The sequence below is a fragment of the Macrosteles quadrilineatus genome, unplaced genomic scaffold (genome assembly GCF_028750875.1).
Source record: "Macrosteles quadrilineatus isolate MER2022 unplaced genomic scaffold, UCM_ALF_1.0 Scaffold_9__3_contigs__length_116548681, whole genome shotgun sequence".
In the NCBI taxonomy this organism is placed as follows: Eukaryota; Metazoa; Arthropoda; class Insecta; order Hemiptera; family Cicadellidae; genus Macrosteles; species Macrosteles quadrilineatus.
Genome location: NW_026542602.1, coordinates 94,807,302 through 94,828,355, shown reverse-complemented (window position 1 = coordinate 94,828,355; position 21,054 = coordinate 94,807,302). Strand labels below are relative to the sequence as shown.

Sequence of the window (21,054 nt, the reverse complement as noted above, 5' to 3'; positions counted from 1 at the left end):
GTTCGCTGCGCTCACTTGCCTTCAGGTTAGCTCGTTCGCTACGCTAACTCGCCTCCGGGTTGAAGTTCGTTCGCTACGCTCACTCACCTTTTGGTTGCAAATTAGCTGTTGTCATAAATTTAAAAAATAATAATAGTGCTGAACCCTGTTGGTAATCCTTGTAACTTTAATGCTATTGCACATCATAGAACAGAACCAACTTGTTTAATTGAAACAGCTGTTAAGATACATTAATTCCATTTAAATATGAGTACTCATAAGGTTAACATGAGGAACATAAGGAAACTCCAGAGCCACTGGGGCGGGGCCCGAGAGCCCGATCAGAATAAAAACCACTTAGTTTTCCTATTTAATGCCTAAAGAATCAGTGTACCAAATTTCAGCCTCCTAGGTAAATGGGAAGTGGGAGAATTAGTGATGAGTGAGTGAGTGAGTGAGTCAGTGAGGGCTTTGCCTTTTATATATATAGATGTCGGGGATTAAACCCGTCCCTCTTGGAGTATGAGACGCTAACTTCTGGGCTTAAACAATGACAGCTAACCGGGAGTCAGGACGTTAGAACTGCTATGGTATCCGTTTTCAGTCTTACACGATTAAAATTTTTAGAAACGTTTGTATGGAAGGACACATTATATTTCTGCAGCCATTTTTTCTTAAACTGGTTAAACTTTAACATGGGAAATAAATGTCTAATTAACGGCAGTAAATCTATAGAGATTTACATAACTTTTCCTCATATGGCCATTGTAATTACATAATTCTTCAGTATAGACTTATATAGATATAGTGTGTGGTTTTACTGTCATATTCCTGTCTATTTCGGTTCAACACTAAAATCCTCAACATTTTAGAAATTAATACAGCCGTCTGTGTAGTATTTAATTGTCTTCGGCATGCACTAGTGCTAGGCCTAATATTTTATAATTCATATCGATGATTTGCAAATAGACATCCTGAAAATAACTGTTTAGTAGACTAGCTGTGTGCCCGTTCTACGCACGGGGATCTTATTGTAGTCAGTTATTGAAACCTTTTTATTAAGAACAGAATTTGGTTTGCATATTTTCAGATATGCTGGCAAAACTATTATACAGTATATAAACCTTCGCAAATACAGTATCTGACAGTTTCAAGCCAAAACAAATGCTTCGAACTTAAATGTAACCTGGGTCGTGTTGGTCTATATGTTAAATCCAATGATTAAACTAAAAAATGCTTTATAGATCTATGAGGCATAGCCCTAATGTAGGCCTATAATTGAAAGTTACCTTCCACAATGGTTAAAAGTATTTAAGGTACTACTTCAACCTCCCAATTTAACACTTTATTCGTGTTGACATTTTCATTATAAAGGTACTTTTGTCCTTTCCGTGAAACACTGAGAAATAAGGATATTAATGCTTTACTAACAGACATACACACAAAAATACAGAACTTAATTAGGGGGTTTGCTACGCTTTAAGCATAACAAAGTACTTGTAAAATTAGTACCGGTATCTAAAATATTTTGTTAATGTCATCAAATTTCATCATAACAATGTATATTTGCTTGGACCGATGATGACCCGAAATGACGGCTTACTATATGAAATGAAGACGACTGGTCCAGGGTGGTCAAGCCACCCTTGTATAGACGATTGGTAATTTATAGTAAATATTACCAAAATAGGCCACGAACTATTGATACATAAACAACGTAAAGCGTTTAAACAATTCATTATGGTTAGCTGAATAAATGTTTTACTAAAGTGCGTTATCGTTTTCTTAGCATAAACTAACATTTTGGAATCAAGAAAGAAAAAGCAAAAATTGTACAGTTAAGACATCAATTAAATTGAATACGCCTGTAATAATAAATAAGGTGCAACACCAACGATAACTAATTTGTAAAGTACAGTGATGTGTTGGTACTTAAAAATGATTCTTGCTACTACCAACAGTACCAACGGTTCTAAGGAATAGAACCGGTACCAAAAACCAACGTTCACAGTTGAGAACTATAGTACAGCCGACCAATTATATGAGTTAATCAAGTCCCGAGGTTATTGATCTCTTGGTTTTTGATTTTCTCGTAAAACGTTTTAAGACGGCAATCAAAGTTATTTCCCAATAATTGCTTTATTTGTAAACAACTTTTAATGTAAACTTATCGGTGTCAGTTTAAAAAAAAAAACAACCTCATACAAACAACTTTTTGTTATTTAATAGATTAGGCCCTACGTACCTATTCTCTAAACAATGATTGGTAAAGGCTATCTAATAACATTAGAAGGAAATGTGACAAAAATCACACAACGTTGGGTTTTTGGACGTTTGTAATTTTATTTCTTAAGTAGGTAGGCCGTGTATTCTAGGGAAAAGTACCGGTATCAAGGATCGTCGTCGAACAGTTTGTTATGAATAATTGGGTAGGCGTACGTACCCAAGAGCATGGCTGTATGGTCCAGCGATTGCATCACACGGTGAGTAGGTACTATTGACTATATAGTCAATGGTAGGAACAGAAAATAACATATTAGAAAAGCGAGTTTAGCATCATCCGTAAACCTCTGTTACAATCAACCACTGCAGTTGTGATTTTTTACTTACCACTTTCACAACCGCCATTGAAGCGCCGTGTCAATGAGTGGAAACCATATTTCTAAGCCATTGGTGACGATCATTATTAAATTTAAAGTTTCCCAGCCGTATACAACACTGATTCAAGGTCTTCTTTCTGGTTATCAAAACTCAAGAACAATTTATACACAAAGAATCTCTGGTTCCTGAACTGGATGATGCCTAGTTATTTAATTTCATTTACACGGTTACACTATTACACTATATTATTGCACTTTCGATTAATTAAATCCGTTATGTAAGAAAAACGCTTTTAATCACTTGGGATTTACATTCAAAACGTGATTGAAAAAGGTTGCGGTATTTGTAAACAACATTTGTTTCAACATTTGTAAACAACAAACATATCAGTGACAGATAGGAAAAATAATCTTGATCCGAACAGCTGTTCGTTATTTCATAGATGATTATGCAATAAAAATTGGACGAAAACTTGACATAAATCGCACAAAACTACATTTTTGAACGTTCGTAATATTATTTACAAAGTAGTGAGGCCATATTTTAATGGCTAAAGACAATCTCGCCAATCCAGTGAATACATTAAAATGACTTGGATCTTGATAGGTACTCTCGTTTTCCAGGAGAAGATAGCGTAAATGCCATCTTGAGTGTTACAGACAAAGGGAAAGACAGACAGACAGACAGAAATTGAGATAAGACTCGTTTCTGCTTATTTAATGTATAAGACGTAAAAATAACCTAAAAATATATAATTCTGAGCAATGTACAGACAAAACTCTAATTTTATTTATATAGATATAATTTTTACTAAGCTAGGCTTTGTCCACGAATCTAAGAATTAGCGCCCCATATGAAATATATCAATATCAATCAAAACTATCAATCATAGCCTACCAATGATCAATTATTTAAGCTGTGGACGCCAGTAGTATAGGTGCGTATTTGAACCAATTTGAACTCAAATATGAGTGTAGCATAAGTGGCGCGATCTTGTAGTCTTGTTAGGGACTAAGGCCGACATGTTCCTTAGACACAGCTATTAATTAATAGCCCATACAGCCAATGGCAACTAAGGAACCTACAGTTAATAGTGGAATCCGGACCACATTTTTGCCTTGGTATTAACGAATTGGTATAATTATCAGGATAGTACTGCGGGTAGTTGTAGTTTACTCTCTAGTGCGGACATTAATCCACACCAGGGAGTATCGCATCCACAGTGCTTGCCTATAAATATCCAGAACTCGTGAACTCCTAGTAGTTGGATTTACAGGACGACGCCACCCGTCCCACTCATAGTTATGTAACACACCTGCAAGAACACATAAAAACCCAATTCCTCAGAAACAATACAAGGTTCATTTCTCATTTAATGTATTACTTAAAAATCCACTTAAAAATCCACTTAAAATCCACTTAAAGTAAAAAAACTTGTTTACCCACGAAACTTTTTACGCTTTTTACATACAACAATCATATTCTGTAAACCCTTAATCCTATTCAATGCTACAATACAATATTGTTCCAATACGTTATTTTATAAATGCATACAGTATGGATATACAGAAGGACCTTGATAACAAGACTCTCATTGGGATTATAAAATAAGACTTGTTATCAAGGTTGACTTCTAATCGAGGTTTTCAATAACATGTGATTAGGGGTAATTACAAGGGGATTTAAAAATTAGCTTTTTCATCAAGGGTGACTTGTTATCGAGGTTCTACTGTAATATTATTTCATCAATACATCAACATGATACACATACGTTCCCTCCAACTGGAGCAACACGTACAAGGTCGAAAGACAAAATCTGACCCGGTCTTGCGTCATCGTCCGAACCCCCCCCCCCGTAACCCCCCCATGGTGAGGAGTTATGGTGTCAGGTCGAGTGTGGAGTGTAGATGTATGGCACCTCACATCGTCATGCCACGGAGCTCATTCTTTATACCCTGTCACCTGTGTCGAAACTAAGCGACTTGTTTTGACATATCTACGATAATTCTCGGGGGTCTGATTCGAGAACACCAATACGTTTGATGAAATTAATTATACTGCTAATCTAATTTGAAAAAGAAGAAAGGGATTTTTATCATTATTTTATTTGATTTTGACCCTATGTTACGGCACGATTTAATTTTTAAATGTTGTAACGTAAGCTTTTTCTTGGTCTGTGCTTTGGAACAAGGTGGGCACTAAAAAGATAATGATAATAATGTGGGTTTTAATTAGTTTTTAAATTTAAATCTACCGCGGGAAACAGATATGAAACATTTGCAGTACATTAGTGTACAAATCACAGTTGGACCCAGGTGTGGGCATGAAATAAATGATCCTGACCAATAAACCAGCTGATCTTAGTCAGTAAAAAAGCTATACAAATCTACACATCAATATGCACTCATCCTTCACTCATATTTGGGTTAAAATACATGCCTAGGTGGCGTCCCCATTTCAAAAAAACAGATTGATTGGCTTAAATCTTCCAGATGTGTGGTGATCAATTAGTTTGATGGTTTATTTTTCTAATGGTGGCAACAGAACGTCAACCCACGACGTAGCTGCTGTTTTCTCAGTCGTGGTACCGACTTGCCGTTTGTTTTGATTGCACTCATGAGACACTGTACGTTCATTTAAAAACATAGCCTACAGTCATGTTACTCCACTACAGTCGACCGTGGGTGTAAACCTGCCTGACCAGAACTGGAACATTGGTCATCAATAACTGATCTTCGCAGCGCCCTACATATCTGACAGTCGTACCAACCTTGGTGTTTTTGTTTCTGATTGTTAACGTTTGCCAAACTGGTTGGAGTCACTTAACGAAGAGGACTAATCTCGTGATTTTGTGTTTAAATCAGAGTAAATTTTGAATTGGGCTGTCTTGAAACGGTTTTCAGTTGGATGTGACTTTTTGATCCCCACGTAGTTGTCGAAAAAAAAGTATGAAAGATTTTAAGACGTTCTTGAATTTGTTATGAAAAGTTGTGGTGTATACCTATATGAAGTCTCTTGTTATTAACGCAGTTAGAATTATAGAATTATTAGAATTAGAATTTTAGCAAGATTTCCCTATCACACAAACGGCAACAGTAAACTAACATACTTCTAATGAAGTAAAGAATGACTGTTCACAACAATTGGTTCAACCAAGGTTCTAATCTAATCTATATACAACAAATTTTCAACGTTAGGGATTAACAAGACCAGCATTTGCACCTTCCCTTACAAAAAACATAAAAATACCACTTGACTAGTTTTTCATAAAATAACAAAAAGAAGTGTTTGAGAGTAGTTGTGAATGGTTAATCAATTAACATGTAAGACTTATAAGCTACTAAATAATCTATAGTAAACCTAAGTTTAGATTACTGTAAGAAGACGATTAAGATCCGAGAGGCCGTGGAGATAGAGTCACCAAGAGCCGGTTAACCACACAGCCCATGTTTACAGGGTGTGTCATGCATATGCATGTGGAGTCGCTACGGTCCAATGGCTACTGGTTGATTTATTCCCATTAAATCTCCAGCGTTCAGCGATCATTGACAATGTAAATGTGGTCAGTGTTCTGTGATGGAGTAATTTTGCAACACTTCGTGTATGTAAGGTGTTTCTCCAGGATTAAGTGATCATTGATAAAATAAATGTTTTGTTTTCGTTCATGCATGGTTGGAATACCAGCAACTTTTTCTGCAGATATTAATCCAGGAGACTCTTAGATATTTCATTTGTAGGGGCTTTTGGAGGGTTTCTGATATAATAACAAATTGATTAGCAATAGTCAAAGCTTATAGTCTAAGGAATTAAAGTTTTCCATGCAATATAAAACGGCTTTCTTCTCTTAAAGTGTTATTTTTAACAACAAAATGTATGGTCGTGCAATAACTAATGATTTAGACTAAGAGCATGGCGTTGGCACTTGCTAAGACACCAACATGTTTCGTTATTTTAGAATAAAAGCAGCAAGCTGTATTCCGATTTTCGTGGAGAGTTTTATCATTGACTAAGTAACCATGTTACGTGTGTACGTAATAAATTGTGCAAAATATAATATAATAAATAAAATATAATAATAAAAGTTTATCGGCAAGAAAACAATAAATAAAGAAATGCAAAGTAATATGAATGTAATTATACTTTATTATGTAGGCTTCAAAAATGTTCCTTTTTCAACATTGAAAATGGAATTAGTTAAGGCTGGATGTATTTTGAATTTATAAGAAATATTCAAGCTGATTTGTGCTTACTTTTGTCCTTACTTTGAAACATAGTGGCATTTTACATCTAAGGAGACCAGAGACTACTGTCGTACAAAAAAAAAAATATTTCTCACAAAAATGACGTTTTCATGTATCAAGTTATATTTTAACCATAACGTTAAATTATTATAATTTATTTACTTTGCCTTGTTAAAGTAACTTATTTTGATAGAGGTTGCAACGTTCCCCTTAGGTTAGGTAGGGAAGCCTTAACCTGTTCTAATTTTGCCTCCTAAATGAAAGATTCTCAAATCGTTATTTCATTTCAATTAGTGAATTAAAATAAAAAACCTAAACTTTCTAATTCCTACAAAATTAAACTTGGTTCCAACTCAATTGAACTTTATTAACCTTACACATTCGCAGTCCTCGACTTGCCACTAGCTCGCCACATTCATCTTCCCGCATTGGATAATTGTCGAGCAAAAACCGCTAAGGGGCAAAGCCTTTACGACTGAGATAACAAGCTTTATCAATTAATGACAACGCGGACGAACATAAATAACGCGCAAGCAGCGGATAATTGGAGCAATTAGAGATACTTTATGAACCTCTGCGCCGACCTAGCTTACGTGTGTACTGATGAACCTCGATAGCACGTTCAAATAAAACTTACTATCGGGGTTATCTTATCTTAACATAGAGTATTGCTAATCAATAAGGTATTGGTGCGTATCGGTTCATAATGAATTGCATCCAATACGCAATGGCATATTATTTTGTATGGTTTCTTAGATTACACAAATTTAAATGATCGGACGTGTTATCAAGGATGACTCATTAAAGAGGTATTGTTTTTCGCAAAAAAAATATTAGGTTATAACGTGTTGTGCAACAGTAGGGGGCTGTACTTCGTTGACCATGTTATACTTATTATTTTCCCTACAGTTACCTGACAAAGCGGACTTTCTTGTACTGTTTATGTCACGCAAAGTAGCCAATTGCTGTGTTTACTTACTTTTGCCGCACTAATTTTACTTTTTCCACAATAATTTTTTGCCGTACTCCAGTATTCCAACCAAACAACACAAATAAGTGTGATTTTATTAGGCACGTAATACGTGTACGTTTGAAAATGGCAATTCGATACATACTACGATTACGATCAGCTGTTAGAGTATTTTGCATTTTGTTCAACGCTTGGATTTAACCTAACCTAAAACGTGTTGTTTGGTGATTGAAAGACTCATTATTTATATACTTTATAGTAACTGTAGGAAAAATATAATCTGTAACGGGAGTGCAAACTGCCTCGAGAAACTTTCCACACTCACCTGCGTCTCGTGCGTAAACATTTCTCTAGTGTGCAGCAAAGTTCCACTTCGCACACTAGCTACACAAATAACCATGATTATGATTATGATGGTTATGATGGTTTTTTTCTTTCGTGTATTTTTCTACAATATAGCATTGCATAAAGTTCATGTTTAAATGTAGTGTGTTATATGAATTAAAATATCAAACAGGTTCAATAATTCGTACACTAGAACCATAGAATAAATAAATACTGCCATTGAATATCTATGATTGGTTTTAATACACATCTAAAGAATTTATGAATATATAACATGCGGATCATACTGTAACTACATCACATAACCTTATATCAATTTTGCCCAAGTAACAAAAATAATTTCTATGTAATACCATTGACCGTTGTATTAATAGTCAAAGGTAATACTGACTTCATTTCATTTCATTTCATTTTAATTTGTTTTTTGTCGTGAGAACCAAAGCTCCCCGACGACTCACTTCGACGAGTAATACTGACATACTTGTGTTTGTATTGGTATATAGAAAATATATTTCAAACGACTCTTTAATTTTAAATCTATATACTTTTTCTGTTCTTATAATCGGCCAAATCTCCTGCATTACAAAGTAAGCAAAGTTATTGACAGTTTTGTGTTTGTCTTTTCAAACAACTTAACGATACTAAGTCATTCACCATATTTTACCTAAGTTCCTAACGTTTTGTTTGCTTGAGTCAATCATCTTGTTTAAGCGTCCATTTATGATTTAGTCTCTAAGCTGATTACCAGACTACAACACTGTTCTATCTTATTTCCCCATTTGAGGATAATATCCCAATGTCCTCTTCTAACTTCCTATTCTTCGTTATTAAAATCTATTCAGCATAAAAAACTACTTATGTTAAAATCCAACCAATACTCATAACTATTAATTAACTTAAGTTTGTCTCATGGATCGTTGGAAATTATTAAAATAAATAGGTTAAAATGACATTGTGCTTCTGTCACTTGGTTTTTAATACCATGTTTTTTCAAATTAGCTACATCGACTGTAAAATAAATGAATGTGGGGTGGATTGCCAGGTTAAAATTTGCACTAATAAATTGAAATTCCCCTGAAACTTAAATAATAAAAGCCAAAATTATTTGTAAATAAAACGTGAGTTTCCTGTATTTTGCTAATACAATTGATGGATATAAACTATAACGAGCCATGGCTCGGTCCCCAGGTACTCCAGTTTTAAACCACATAATACATTTTCTCAGGATTAACCTGTCGACCTTTTGATTTCCAGTCCGGCATTAAATCCACGCAGCTACTTATATTTAAGTAAGAGTTACCGTATAATATATTATCCTTAAAAGGCGATTTATTTCTAACCAAGAGAGCCCTCTCTGTACAGCTTCCACCACTTACAGCACACAATAACAACAACAACAACCATCCCACTTACCTCAACGCTCGTTAGTGCGAAGTGTAAGCGTCCACAGCTGAGAGCGTCGTTCTATGACACGAATGTGTACTGTTATTTATGACTTATGAACAACGCGCCTTCGTAATTGCATGTGTGTCTAGGCAGTAATTTTATAGCCGCAATAAAACAGGCCGTGGACGTTGCAATTGCTCTATCGGCGCAATACGTGAGTCTGCGTTTAGCGCAAATTGTAGATTTATTTGCAGAACAGCTGGCGCCACGTAATTGTAGTTAAAGTAACAGTTATGTATTAAAATTTCCAAAATTTTTTGAGAAGATTAGTGATTTATTGACTTATACGCAGACGTTAACTCCTAAAAGTTGACAAAAGATGTATTCAATTTTGATTTTCCATTGAATGAGTTCATGATAATAACCATCTTGTAGTAAGAAGAATTAATATATCTTTATTTATGTTGATAACTATGAGCTTTTGTGTACACTGACCACAACTATTGGAAAACGTGGTTGATTCATTTCAGAGAGTGTACTATTTGTTATGCTTATTTTTTTAGAAAATAGAATTTATTCATTCTTCAATTTCTTCTTCATAGTCCATTTTATTACTCTTGATGGCTTATACAATTGACAGCTTTGTATTGAAAATCTATGTCCATATAAATTTACTTGATGTATACTTTCAGAAATGGTAAGTTTTAGCGAATTTCCCATATAGGGAATAAGCTATTACCGTAGTACTCATGGTAAGACCTGGACGCGGGACCGATTATATATATATATATATATATATATGTGTGTGTGTGTGTGTATATGTATATATATATGTGTGTGTGAGTGTCCGTCAGCACGATAACTCGAGCAAAAATTATCCGATTTTGATTAAATTTGGTACAAACGTGTAAATGTACGTTTATTCGAACGAGTTCGCGATCCAGCATGATCGGACCATGGGAACGGGGGTTTACGGGGGGTTTTATGGGGTAAAAATAGGTTTCTCCCACTTTTGACTCAAAAAATATAAAATTTAGCAATTTCTTTCCAAACCATTTTGTAGAGCTTAAAAAAACAAATAATTTAGTATATTGAAGCGTTATTATGCGCCTAATGGTTACGGAGAAAATTCCAAAAAATTGTAAATTTAAAATTCCCAGGTTATTCTTATGGAGAATAAGTAAACTGTTGTAGTTTATTGCTTGTTTGTGAACATATTTTGATCAAATTTGGAAAATGTTTTTATTTCTTACTAACTATTCACATTTTACAAAAAAAAAAACAGTTTTACCCTCCCTGATGCAGCAAACCTAAGTACTTGTTAAACTAATTCTATTTAAATCAAGAATAAATGTTATATTTTTAAGTAGACATTTCAGTGTAAATCCAATCAGTCAAATGGAAATTCGCTTAGTCTGCAGGTTTGCTGCGGTGGGGGTATTTTTTTTATGCGGCTAGTATTATCAAATTGAAACAAATATTTTTGGAATGGTTAAGCTAAGATCAACAATGGCTAAAACAATGGTTTACGATAGTTTAAGCTAGGACTAAAACAATGATTTTTTTTGTTTCTTTGCTAGACGATAATTTAAGCTAGGCCTACAATGATTTTTCTGTAAAGCAGAAAGGCAGAATTTTACGTCTACTTTAAATCATACTAAACGTGTGTTCAAAACAGGTGTGCAAGATACAAGTGTTGAATCCATGTCATATACTAACACTGTAGTGGCAGACATTGTAAAATTTCAATATGGTTTCAATGTGGTTCAAATTCCACTATAAACTGTAGGATAGCCAAGGATCTTGGTTGCAATTCGCTGGGCTATTAATTAACAGCTGTGTATAAGGAACAAGTCGACCTTAGTCACTAACAACACTATTATAAGATCATGCCACTCATCCTACACTCATCTCCATTCATTTGGCTCAAAATACCTACATTCGTAAGGTCGCCATTTCATAAGAAAGTATTTAAGAATAAATACATTTTATTATCATATACCTTCATTAGTTGTATTCTTTTAACGCCCAATCAAAATACAAACTAAGTCATTGCTTCAGCAATTACTTAAGATAATCCATAAGAACGATAAATCAATAACTATTTAAATCCATGCATCATAACTTATTTACTTTAAAGTGAGTCTATTTGGTACAGTGAACGGTTGTAACTTCGTTTTGTTCTACACGCGCTAGCGATTGGAATTGGAACCAGTCAGCATATAAACAAACAGCTGACAGTGAAATGTGGCTAGAACAACGAGACACGTGTATCACATTATACAGTATACAGAACAGCGGTCGTGTCAAACCTCAGTATATCATGCAGGCGGTGTCATTGACCATACTGGGCAATAAGCACTACCGAGATCAAGTGAGCAGTGAGCACCAACCTTCACAGCTGATTATACTCAGCTGTTTTGCCATTGCAACAAAATGATCATCTGCGTTCTTTTCAATAATGTTGTGGTAATAGTGTCAAGGATATTTTTTGCAGAAGATTTCTGCAAGTTTTAGTTTAACTAGTTATTTGTATTGTCTTGTAAAATTTCAATAACTTATTGTTGTGTTTGGTATTTTAAGAACATCAATGCACGAGATAAAGTATATCCAACTCTTATTAAATTTGAATGAACTTACATTAATTTGTTAGTGGAATTTATTTTAAAGTAAAAAACTGTACATAGAATCTATCAAAGCCAAGACACATCGACGCACCCTCCTTCATTATTATTACATACGCGAAGCTGCTTATTGTTAGCGAAACTCCTTCCTTATTTCTTGATAAATAATGGCATTAAAGTTATCAAAATATTTATTTAAGTTCGTTGTTTATCTTGAAGGGAATGGGTTGTCCTGAAAGTTCGTTTCTCGTTCACAAAATTAACATATAAAATATTTACGATGAGTGATTTCAGTTGACTCATTTTCTTACCTATATATAAACTTCAATCAAATAAATACAACCAGCTGTTCCCTTAGAAAAATAAAAAATATCATCCATTCAAACATAAACAAACCGTTTCTCCATAAGGATATCATGAGAACTTTATTGGCCACTGGGGCAGAGCCCTGATGGAATTTTGTGAAAACGCTTCTTATTGCACACCTAGAGCCAAATTAGAATCTCCCTGCCAATTCCTGAGTTCTTATGGTTAGTAGTTTTTGAGATAGATTGATCTGTGAGTCGGTGGGTGGTATTTGAGTATTATAAGTACCTATAGAAGGTAGATACGTGTTACTATTAATATCATGCAAACATTCTAATTATGTTTTCTGTTGCAGAAAAGCGCTACAGTTTCACAGAGAAGCAGCGTTATGATGGATGGTTCAACAATTTGGCTCACCCATCGTGGGGCGCTGTCGGTAAGTGCTTTCTATATTTTTTTCATTTGTATAATTTTCGACTCCCAACGCCTTATCAGTAGATTCCCCTATCTTTAAATAAGAGTTGGCCAAGTTGGCCAACCCCCGTGGGCTTTCGCAATTCAGAATCAGAATTTCGATCAGAATTTGATTTCTGGCGTCAACCAAGTCCTTAGGGAAGTTTTCTGCCAGAACTTTGATGAAACTAAAAGTAAATAAAAATTACTCGGTTATCAAACGGTTCTCAGTTTAGACGGTTACCTTTCAAAATAATTCATGTTTTTGGTTACAGTCAAGATTTTAGTTTGATATGTTACAACTTGAATAGGCCTACATATGTTCTTGATCATCCTTTCAATGAATGGTCCTGGGTAATGAAACAGGTTAGTCAGTAAAAATGTTTTCTGATCATCCACTCTGCTTAAACTCATCCTGGATTCCATACTCAATTCATATAAAGTGCACAACTTATTCAAGTGAAATGTTTAAGGTCATACATAAGTTGATTAGGAAAACGCTTTGAGAATGATCAGTTTCAAACCATACGTTATAGTAGTACAACGAACGGACTGGAATACCCTTATTTTTATTTCACGATGCCCCCCCCCCCCCCCCCCGGTCTTACCAAAGACTTCTTTAATGACATTTTGTGTTAAGTTTGGAGCTTGTCACAAACGTTTCGTCTAAGTTAACTCTTTGACAATGTATATAAAATTTACCTCTATCACCTCTATAGAACCATGCACCGAAATGTATTTGTGTAATCTTTATTTGCATTGTACAAACAAAACCAATATCTGGCACTTATAAAGTGTTTACATTGCTACCAGTCCCGTACTAGTCTTACTTGTTGCTTATCGCGGGCTTAGCTGATAGTCAACTTTCACACTCGTTCTAAGGCTATGGGAACTAGATAACGAGTGCTCAGCCTACAAATAAGTACCAATTAAAATAACTTCTGGTCGCAGAGGAATTCACCGCTGCTGTACATAAGGATTAGCCTAGTAAGATATCGTCTGAATCGGCTTTAACAACTTTTACTGAGGTGAAATAGCGCCCCTAGTTCTACTCGTTTAAAATCTGAAAACTAACACCAATAAGTATTTATGCAATGTCTATTAGGCCTACAATTTAGGTTTAAACAATATGTTAAGATTTTGACTAAATAAAGGTTAGAAATTTGGTAGCTAGCCTATAGTTTATTAGTATACGTAAACCTAAGGTTTTTGCTGAGATAATCTAGTATTTATTTTTCGCATCTAATAAGAGAGTACTACATCGTTTTAATGATTTATCTAATGATATATTTCTTTATAGTTTGGTAACAATGTAATTTATAGCTTGTGGTTCAGGAAATACAGGATAATTTTAGTGAATATTTTCATCCAATTTAAAGAAATTTCATTGCTAGTTTTTGGAATGGATTGATAGTTCAACGGAAAACGCAATTTGTTAAAAAATTATTTCGCTGAGAATCGAACATGCGAAGGTATACACTAAAACAACTCACCCACCCATATAAGTAATATAAGCTGCGATTCGGTGCGGTGGCCAACATTTAATCATAGGGATATTGGACAATTAACTATAAACGAGGTTATTAATCAACGCTAAGGTGTTTGCTGCTGATCCGAGATATCTTCAAAGCGGTCCAGCAAGATGTCGCAACGCCCTGTCGAACTCATGATGAAATTTTAATTAAAGCGTATCGATCTACACCATTCAAATTGCAAAAGTCCATTTAAATTATTCTAGATCGAGCATATGATTAAGATAGTGATCTATTGCTAATAGAATTTCTTTTACAGAGACATACTATCCACGTACCTTTAAACTAAAGAAAATGTTGAAATGTGTTTTATACATACATTAATAATACAGCATTCATTGTTCTTCAGTCTAGACCATTTAAAACGTTCAACAACCCACTTCATCTGAGTTCTTAACATGGTTCAGCAGCCTAGATAAGTCACATAGAACTCATAGACAGTCTATAACACTTTGATTGTTCTAAATCCCAAAACATTATTCCTACATTCAACATCACTTAGATTGTTCCACCCCTCATAACACTTAAATCTTTCTAACTTCAACATCAATAGAGTACAGTAAACGTTTCTTTGATTGTCATACAATTAGCTTCACATAAATTTGTTTTCTCACAATTAACACTTGGATTGTTAGTTATATTCGATATCACTTTACTTAGATTTTTTCAGTATATTATAATCGCTAGCAATTTGTCGTCGCCACTTGACACTAGAGTAAATTAAAGTGAAAATTATTGCTACCTGTTACAACTATTGAGAATTGTTACTACTGTACAATTCCAGCGCAAATGTGTTCTGTTATAATGATACAATTTTCAGTGAAGATTGTAACTACGACAATCATAGCGTTGCCAGAGACAGTTATAGTTACTATACCACAATCAACCTCATAAAATTAACAACTGCCAAACATATGGTAGTATGACAGCGGCTACACAACGTTCAAAACACACATACGCACACACGCACACCCATACACACACCAAAGCAATTGACCCTAGGTGAATTGCCTAATAGACTTTCCCTTGTTCCCTTCGTAACGCCTTGAAACGTCAATGCGTCCAAAAATTTATAATCGCCAAAAACTGTCAACAAATTTCGCAACGGGGATTTATACACGCGATGTACCCTAAATCGGAAAGTGTTTGACCTCCGTAAATTAGCGCTGATTAAAGGTTCAAAGGTCGAATTTCGGTTGCTCAAGGTAATTAATTAAAGCTTACCTCAGGATTTACAAGTTGACTCAGCACATGGGCGCGCCCACAGGTGATGGGCGGTAACAATTGGAGGGAATCAGTAGCTCTGAGAAATCAGCTGACTCCATTCATGGTCTGATTGCAACTACGATTGATCATATGTTCAGTCCAAGACGGTTGCTAGGAGGTTTGAAAATGTTGCTTTGACTAGAAGGATCGAACTTGTAAATTAATGGGTCATTAGAATGTCGAGGCGAGTGGAGAAGACTACCTGACATAAGCCTATTCTCCCCAACAGTACTATACCGGGTATTTCGCTGGGAGAAAGGGGTGGTCGAGTAAAGAGGGGCGGGAGAAGGAGAGAGAGGGTGAGGAGAGTGAAGTGAATGTGATCTGTGGCGAGAGGAGAACAATACGAGAGCGTGGCCGTGTGTTGTATGCACTACAAGTAGGTGCAAAGTAGTTTCTAAACAGGAAACAGAGCTTCCAATAAAGTATCTATTGATTGGCGTTTGACAGTCAATACTAATGCTAAAATTATAGAACATTTTTTTGTTATATAATTTTAATAATACATGTGTAGCCTATTAGGCGTATATATACAAAAATATTCTTACCTACAGTTGGATTTTTTAGCTAGAAGCAGTTAAGGTGTGGTGGAATATCTTTGAAGATGAACCTATCTAGCTGTAGTGCGATCTTCAACCAGGATGTGATTTAGCCATGCGAACGAGCTCACTTATGAAGTAAAACGGGGCAAAGCTCGCGGGTACAGCTAGTGTGTTTATATGTGTCAAATTTTGAGGTTAAATCAAAACAAACAAACAGGCATGTTTGCAATCAATAATTAAGCGTTTAGAGGCCGGGTTGTATTACTTACGAAAGAATTGCCATTTAAGATCAAATGAAATGATTTAGTATATTTCATTGTTTAATTTATAAGAAAAAAATCTGTTTTTAGGCTACTGCATTTTATAAACCAAACTCGAATATTGCTTCCTTGGCCTATTGTATAATGTTATCCTGTTTGTATGAGGTGAACTTATTTGATTAGTGATTGCATTAATGAATTATCAGCAATACAATTAGCTGTTAATTATAATTTATATGGGTCAAAACGTGAGTCTATAAAGGTTCATCTCGTCATCTCAAGAGTATTAAATTCTGATCTCTAACATGAAACCCAAAAGGCGAGTCTATATTTAGATGTTAAGATATTTCAAAACTAAACGTAAATAATCATTACTGTATGTCCCAACAGTTATTTTATGTGTATCCCAGTCACAGCAACCATATTCTATTAATATAATGATCGAAATTAATTAGCTTATGCAAGAAGATTCAGTATTTTTATACTAACTCATATAATTAACTATTATCAAAGCAACCATCACCTATAATTTGGAGAAAATAATTAAGTATCAACTTATTCATTAGCTGATTTGGAATTAGGAATCACGTCTCTATTTCACAGTAAATATTCTATATATTGCCAAGTAGTTATATAAAAGTAGGCTAGAGTAAGTTTAAAGTATATTTAACTATTGTCAATTCCAAGAATTATTGTGTCAGTTTGTTTGTTTTTATTTAACCTCAAAATTTGACAGGTCTGAACACATGATCACACTACTGCCAAATAGGTTCATCTTCAAAGATATTCCACCACACCTTAACTGCTTCTAGCTAAAAAAATCCAACTGTACTTGTTATAGGACTTTATTAAAGAACCTGGGCAGCATTAGTCCATTGGCAATCGAAACATCATTATAAACCGTACTAATATTATAAAGCTGTAAGTGTGTGTGTGTTCGTTATTTGTTTGGGACTCAATCAAGATATGACTCGAATTGGGTTTGAAATTTCGCATGATGATAGATCATTTTATATGCTTATTATTATTCCTATTTGTGTAACTAGTGGGCGAAGTGGCGCATTGTTGCACACGAGAGAAATGTTTACGCATGTTCCGTGGGCGAGTGTTGAAAGTTTATCGAGTGCGGCAGAGGTAGTTTGCACTCGTGTTACACATTATATTTTCCCTACAAATCATAATAGTTAGTCTTTCAAACATTTTTTTAGGTTAAGTTAAATCCAAACATCGAACGAAATGGGAAACGCTGCACCTTCTGATCGTAGTCGTAAGCTGTGGTTTCCTAGACGCGTAAAGATGCGCTGCGGCTTTTGTCCAGGTCCCAAAACGCAGCTGCCGTGAGTGGTTTCCTAGACTGCGTACAATATACATGGTTGGTGCGTAAAATAAGTTCACGGGAGAGAGTACTAGTGGCTACTATGATGTTATACGATGATTTAGATAATGAAATGTATACTTTGGTCAGTTTCGAAGAAGCGTAAGCAGTGAAAAGTACATGATTAGGAAATGTACGTGGCCCTCGCGGAAGTTTAAACCGTAATATTAAAGCAAACATGTCAATTTAAAATGTAAAAAATAAATTATAATTTAACCTCTCCAACTTTGCTTTAACTGTTATTATATTTAGGCCTACCTATTCGGAATTTACCGAATTGACGAAATACTGTAGTATATTATTTACGAGTATAACTGCAATAAGCATTTCATACTTATACGCCAGCCCCGTAAGAAGGACAGGTACTCTGCTAGTAAATAATATACTGTAGGATTATTACTAAGATGTTCAGTGGTTCTTAAAATAATTATATTTGGGAGTTGGTATTGTCCTGGCTTGAAAAGAATATTTGTCAACATTAGGTTTATTTACAAATTACAAATATGTGAGGACAAATTAAGTGTAGGGAACATTTAATAAGGGAATTAAATATTAAAATTACACATAATGGGGAAATTAACACTACCTTACGAATGGTATGAAATGTAATACTATAAAAATTTCAATTGTATGAACAACGTACTTCCATAATATGTCATTTCAACAGACAAATTCAATCTCATAATAAAATAACCTACTCCCGCCGCAGTAAACCTGCAGACTAAGCTAATTTTCGCTTACCTAGCAAGATTTACACAAAAATATTCCCTTAAAACTGTCTAATGATAGTGATTTAATGATTACCTAAGTTTGCTGCTAAAGTGATAGTAAAGAGGTGTGTTTGCTGGTTAAAATGTCGATAGCTTGGTATGAAATAAACAAATTTCCCCGATTAGTATCCGTCAATAAACAAGCAAACTACAACAGTTTATTAAAAAAATAAAAATAACAAAGAGTAATATTTACTTTACCATTTTTATTGAATTTTATCTCCCCGTTAGGCGTACAACCAACGCTTTGTGGTACTAAATGATTTTTTTTATAAGCCCTACAAAATGGTTTAGAAAGAAATAGAAAAACTGTATGTTTTAGGGTCAAAAATGGGAAATCCCTATTTTATTATTTAACGAAAGTTTACACGTTTATACCACATTTCTTCGACATCAGATTATATTTTCTTGAGTTATCGTGCTGACGGACATATATTTAAAAATGTGGACGGGTGGTGTTTTTGGCTGTTATGACCCTTCAAAACTAAAAAGTACATCGGTCTTGGGAGTCTTACAACGAGATCTCCAGTAATAGCTAGTAGCCTATACCTTTGAATAGAAAATTCGTTTAACAAACTGATAAATTTGTACTGAAACAATAGAAACAAATCAATAGGCATCATTAAACTATTCATCCAAACCCGCGTGATCTTCCAGAGACCGCTCATATATAACTAATTTTTGTTTCAAGGCAAAGCACAAGAAAATTCACAGTATAGTTACTAGGCCTACGTTATTGTTTTAAATTTAATCATCATTATTTAAATACGGTCAAAATTAAAGATACTTTTATTGTGAACTCAACAAGGTATATAAAACTATTTATTGTTCTTATGAATTTGATTGACTAATTAGATGATAGATTATATAAAACAATATTCACAATAACAAATATACAACAATAAAGAAGTGATAATAAAATTCCCCAAAAAACACAGCTAAGTTTTTGGTTTTTATTGTAAAATAAAACAGTGCACTAAGGGAGCAGAAAATATAAAGGCTAGAAACAACTATGTATTAGAAACTATTTGGCAATTTCCTGAGCCGTCCATATATTACTCATGCTTAAGTTTAATTTAAGACGGAAATAACTAGCTCATTTCCTGAATCGTCTTTATGATATTACTCTCCGATTCAAAGAATTGGCTGCAATACATTTTGTTTAACTTAATATCTCAACAATAAGAATTCAATTCAAGGAAGGTCACTATCCCATCAGTTGCCCTCTCAGTAACGGAAGTGTTTCTTCCCCAGAGCCATTGCCCTTTGCACCCCTCCCCCCACCGGGGCACCAAAGTCATCCTCTCCTCTTACCCACGGGTCAGGTACTTTTTGGGGAGAGAGGTATTCTTGGGGGGAAAGCTAGTTGGTGTGCGAACTGAAGCCTAATGAAGCGTAAAAGGGTTCGACCCCGGATTAGGGCCAGAGCTCGCCAGGCGGGGATTGCCCAACTCCGCGCAGTGGTCAAATTTAATCCGAGGAAAAGTTTTATGGCCCCCGAAGGGTTCAGCCCAACTCCGCGCGGTGGTCACTTTTAGGGCCAATTCCAACTCCGCGCGGTGGCCACTTGTAATATTAAGGTTACCCTTCAATTACAGACCCATCAAAAAGTGTTTGAGACAGGGTAAAAAGTGTAAAATGTCAATAGTTAAGTGTAAAATAAATTCATTTGACAATTTAATCAAAATATGTTCCTTTTACAGGATTTTACAACAGTTTACTCATTCTCCATAAGAATAACATAAGAATAAAAAAAAAAGAATTCTTTGGCATTTCTTCTGTAACTATTCTGGCGCTTTTACGCTTCGATATACTGAATTATTTGTTTTTAAGCTTTACAAAGTGGTTTCAAAAGAAATTTAAAAACGTTATACTTTCATAATATATACATAAGCCCCAGTTCACATGGTTCAATCGTGCTGGTTTGTGAACTCGTTCGAATAAACGGTTTACACGTTCACGCCAAATTTAATCAAAATCAGATCATTTTGCTCGAGTTATCGTGCTAACAGACTTACATATATACACATAAAATATATATACCGGTATATATATATATATATGAATTTGAACGGATGGTGTTTTCGGCCTTTGGGAAATAAAAACGAAAAATTTAATCAGTGAGTCCAGGTCTTACCATGAGACCTACGGTAATAGCTTATTCCCTATATATGGGAAATTCGCTAAAACCTTGGTCTGGGTCTAGATTCAATGAAAACCCTCTTCATAGACGTAAAATTCGCCAATTTTAATAAGGTGTAAAAGAAATATGCTCGTAAACCAATTTCAGCCAATTTTCAGCTCAATTTGAGGTGTATAGCTAACTGTTTTATGAAACAGAGATTACAGCCAATTTGTTGAAGCAATCTGTGGTTGTTTACAAGACTAACATTTTTGAATTTGG

General features: G+C 34.7%; 1 protein-coding gene across 1 annotated transcript in view; it reads left to right on the top strand.

Moving 5' to 3' along the window:
• The window catches only part of LOC129002045 (dual oxidase-like), a 131,081-nt gene that overhangs the window by 31,884 nt on the left and 78,143 nt on the right, over window positions 1–21,054 (top strand). Inside the window, exon 2 of the mRNA XM_054429555.1 lies at window positions 12,808–12,888. Within this exon, the coding sequence (XP_054285530.1) occupies window positions 12,808–12,888 (81 nt within the window). The remainder of the gene's footprint in view (window positions 1–12,807; window positions 12,889–21,054) is intronic.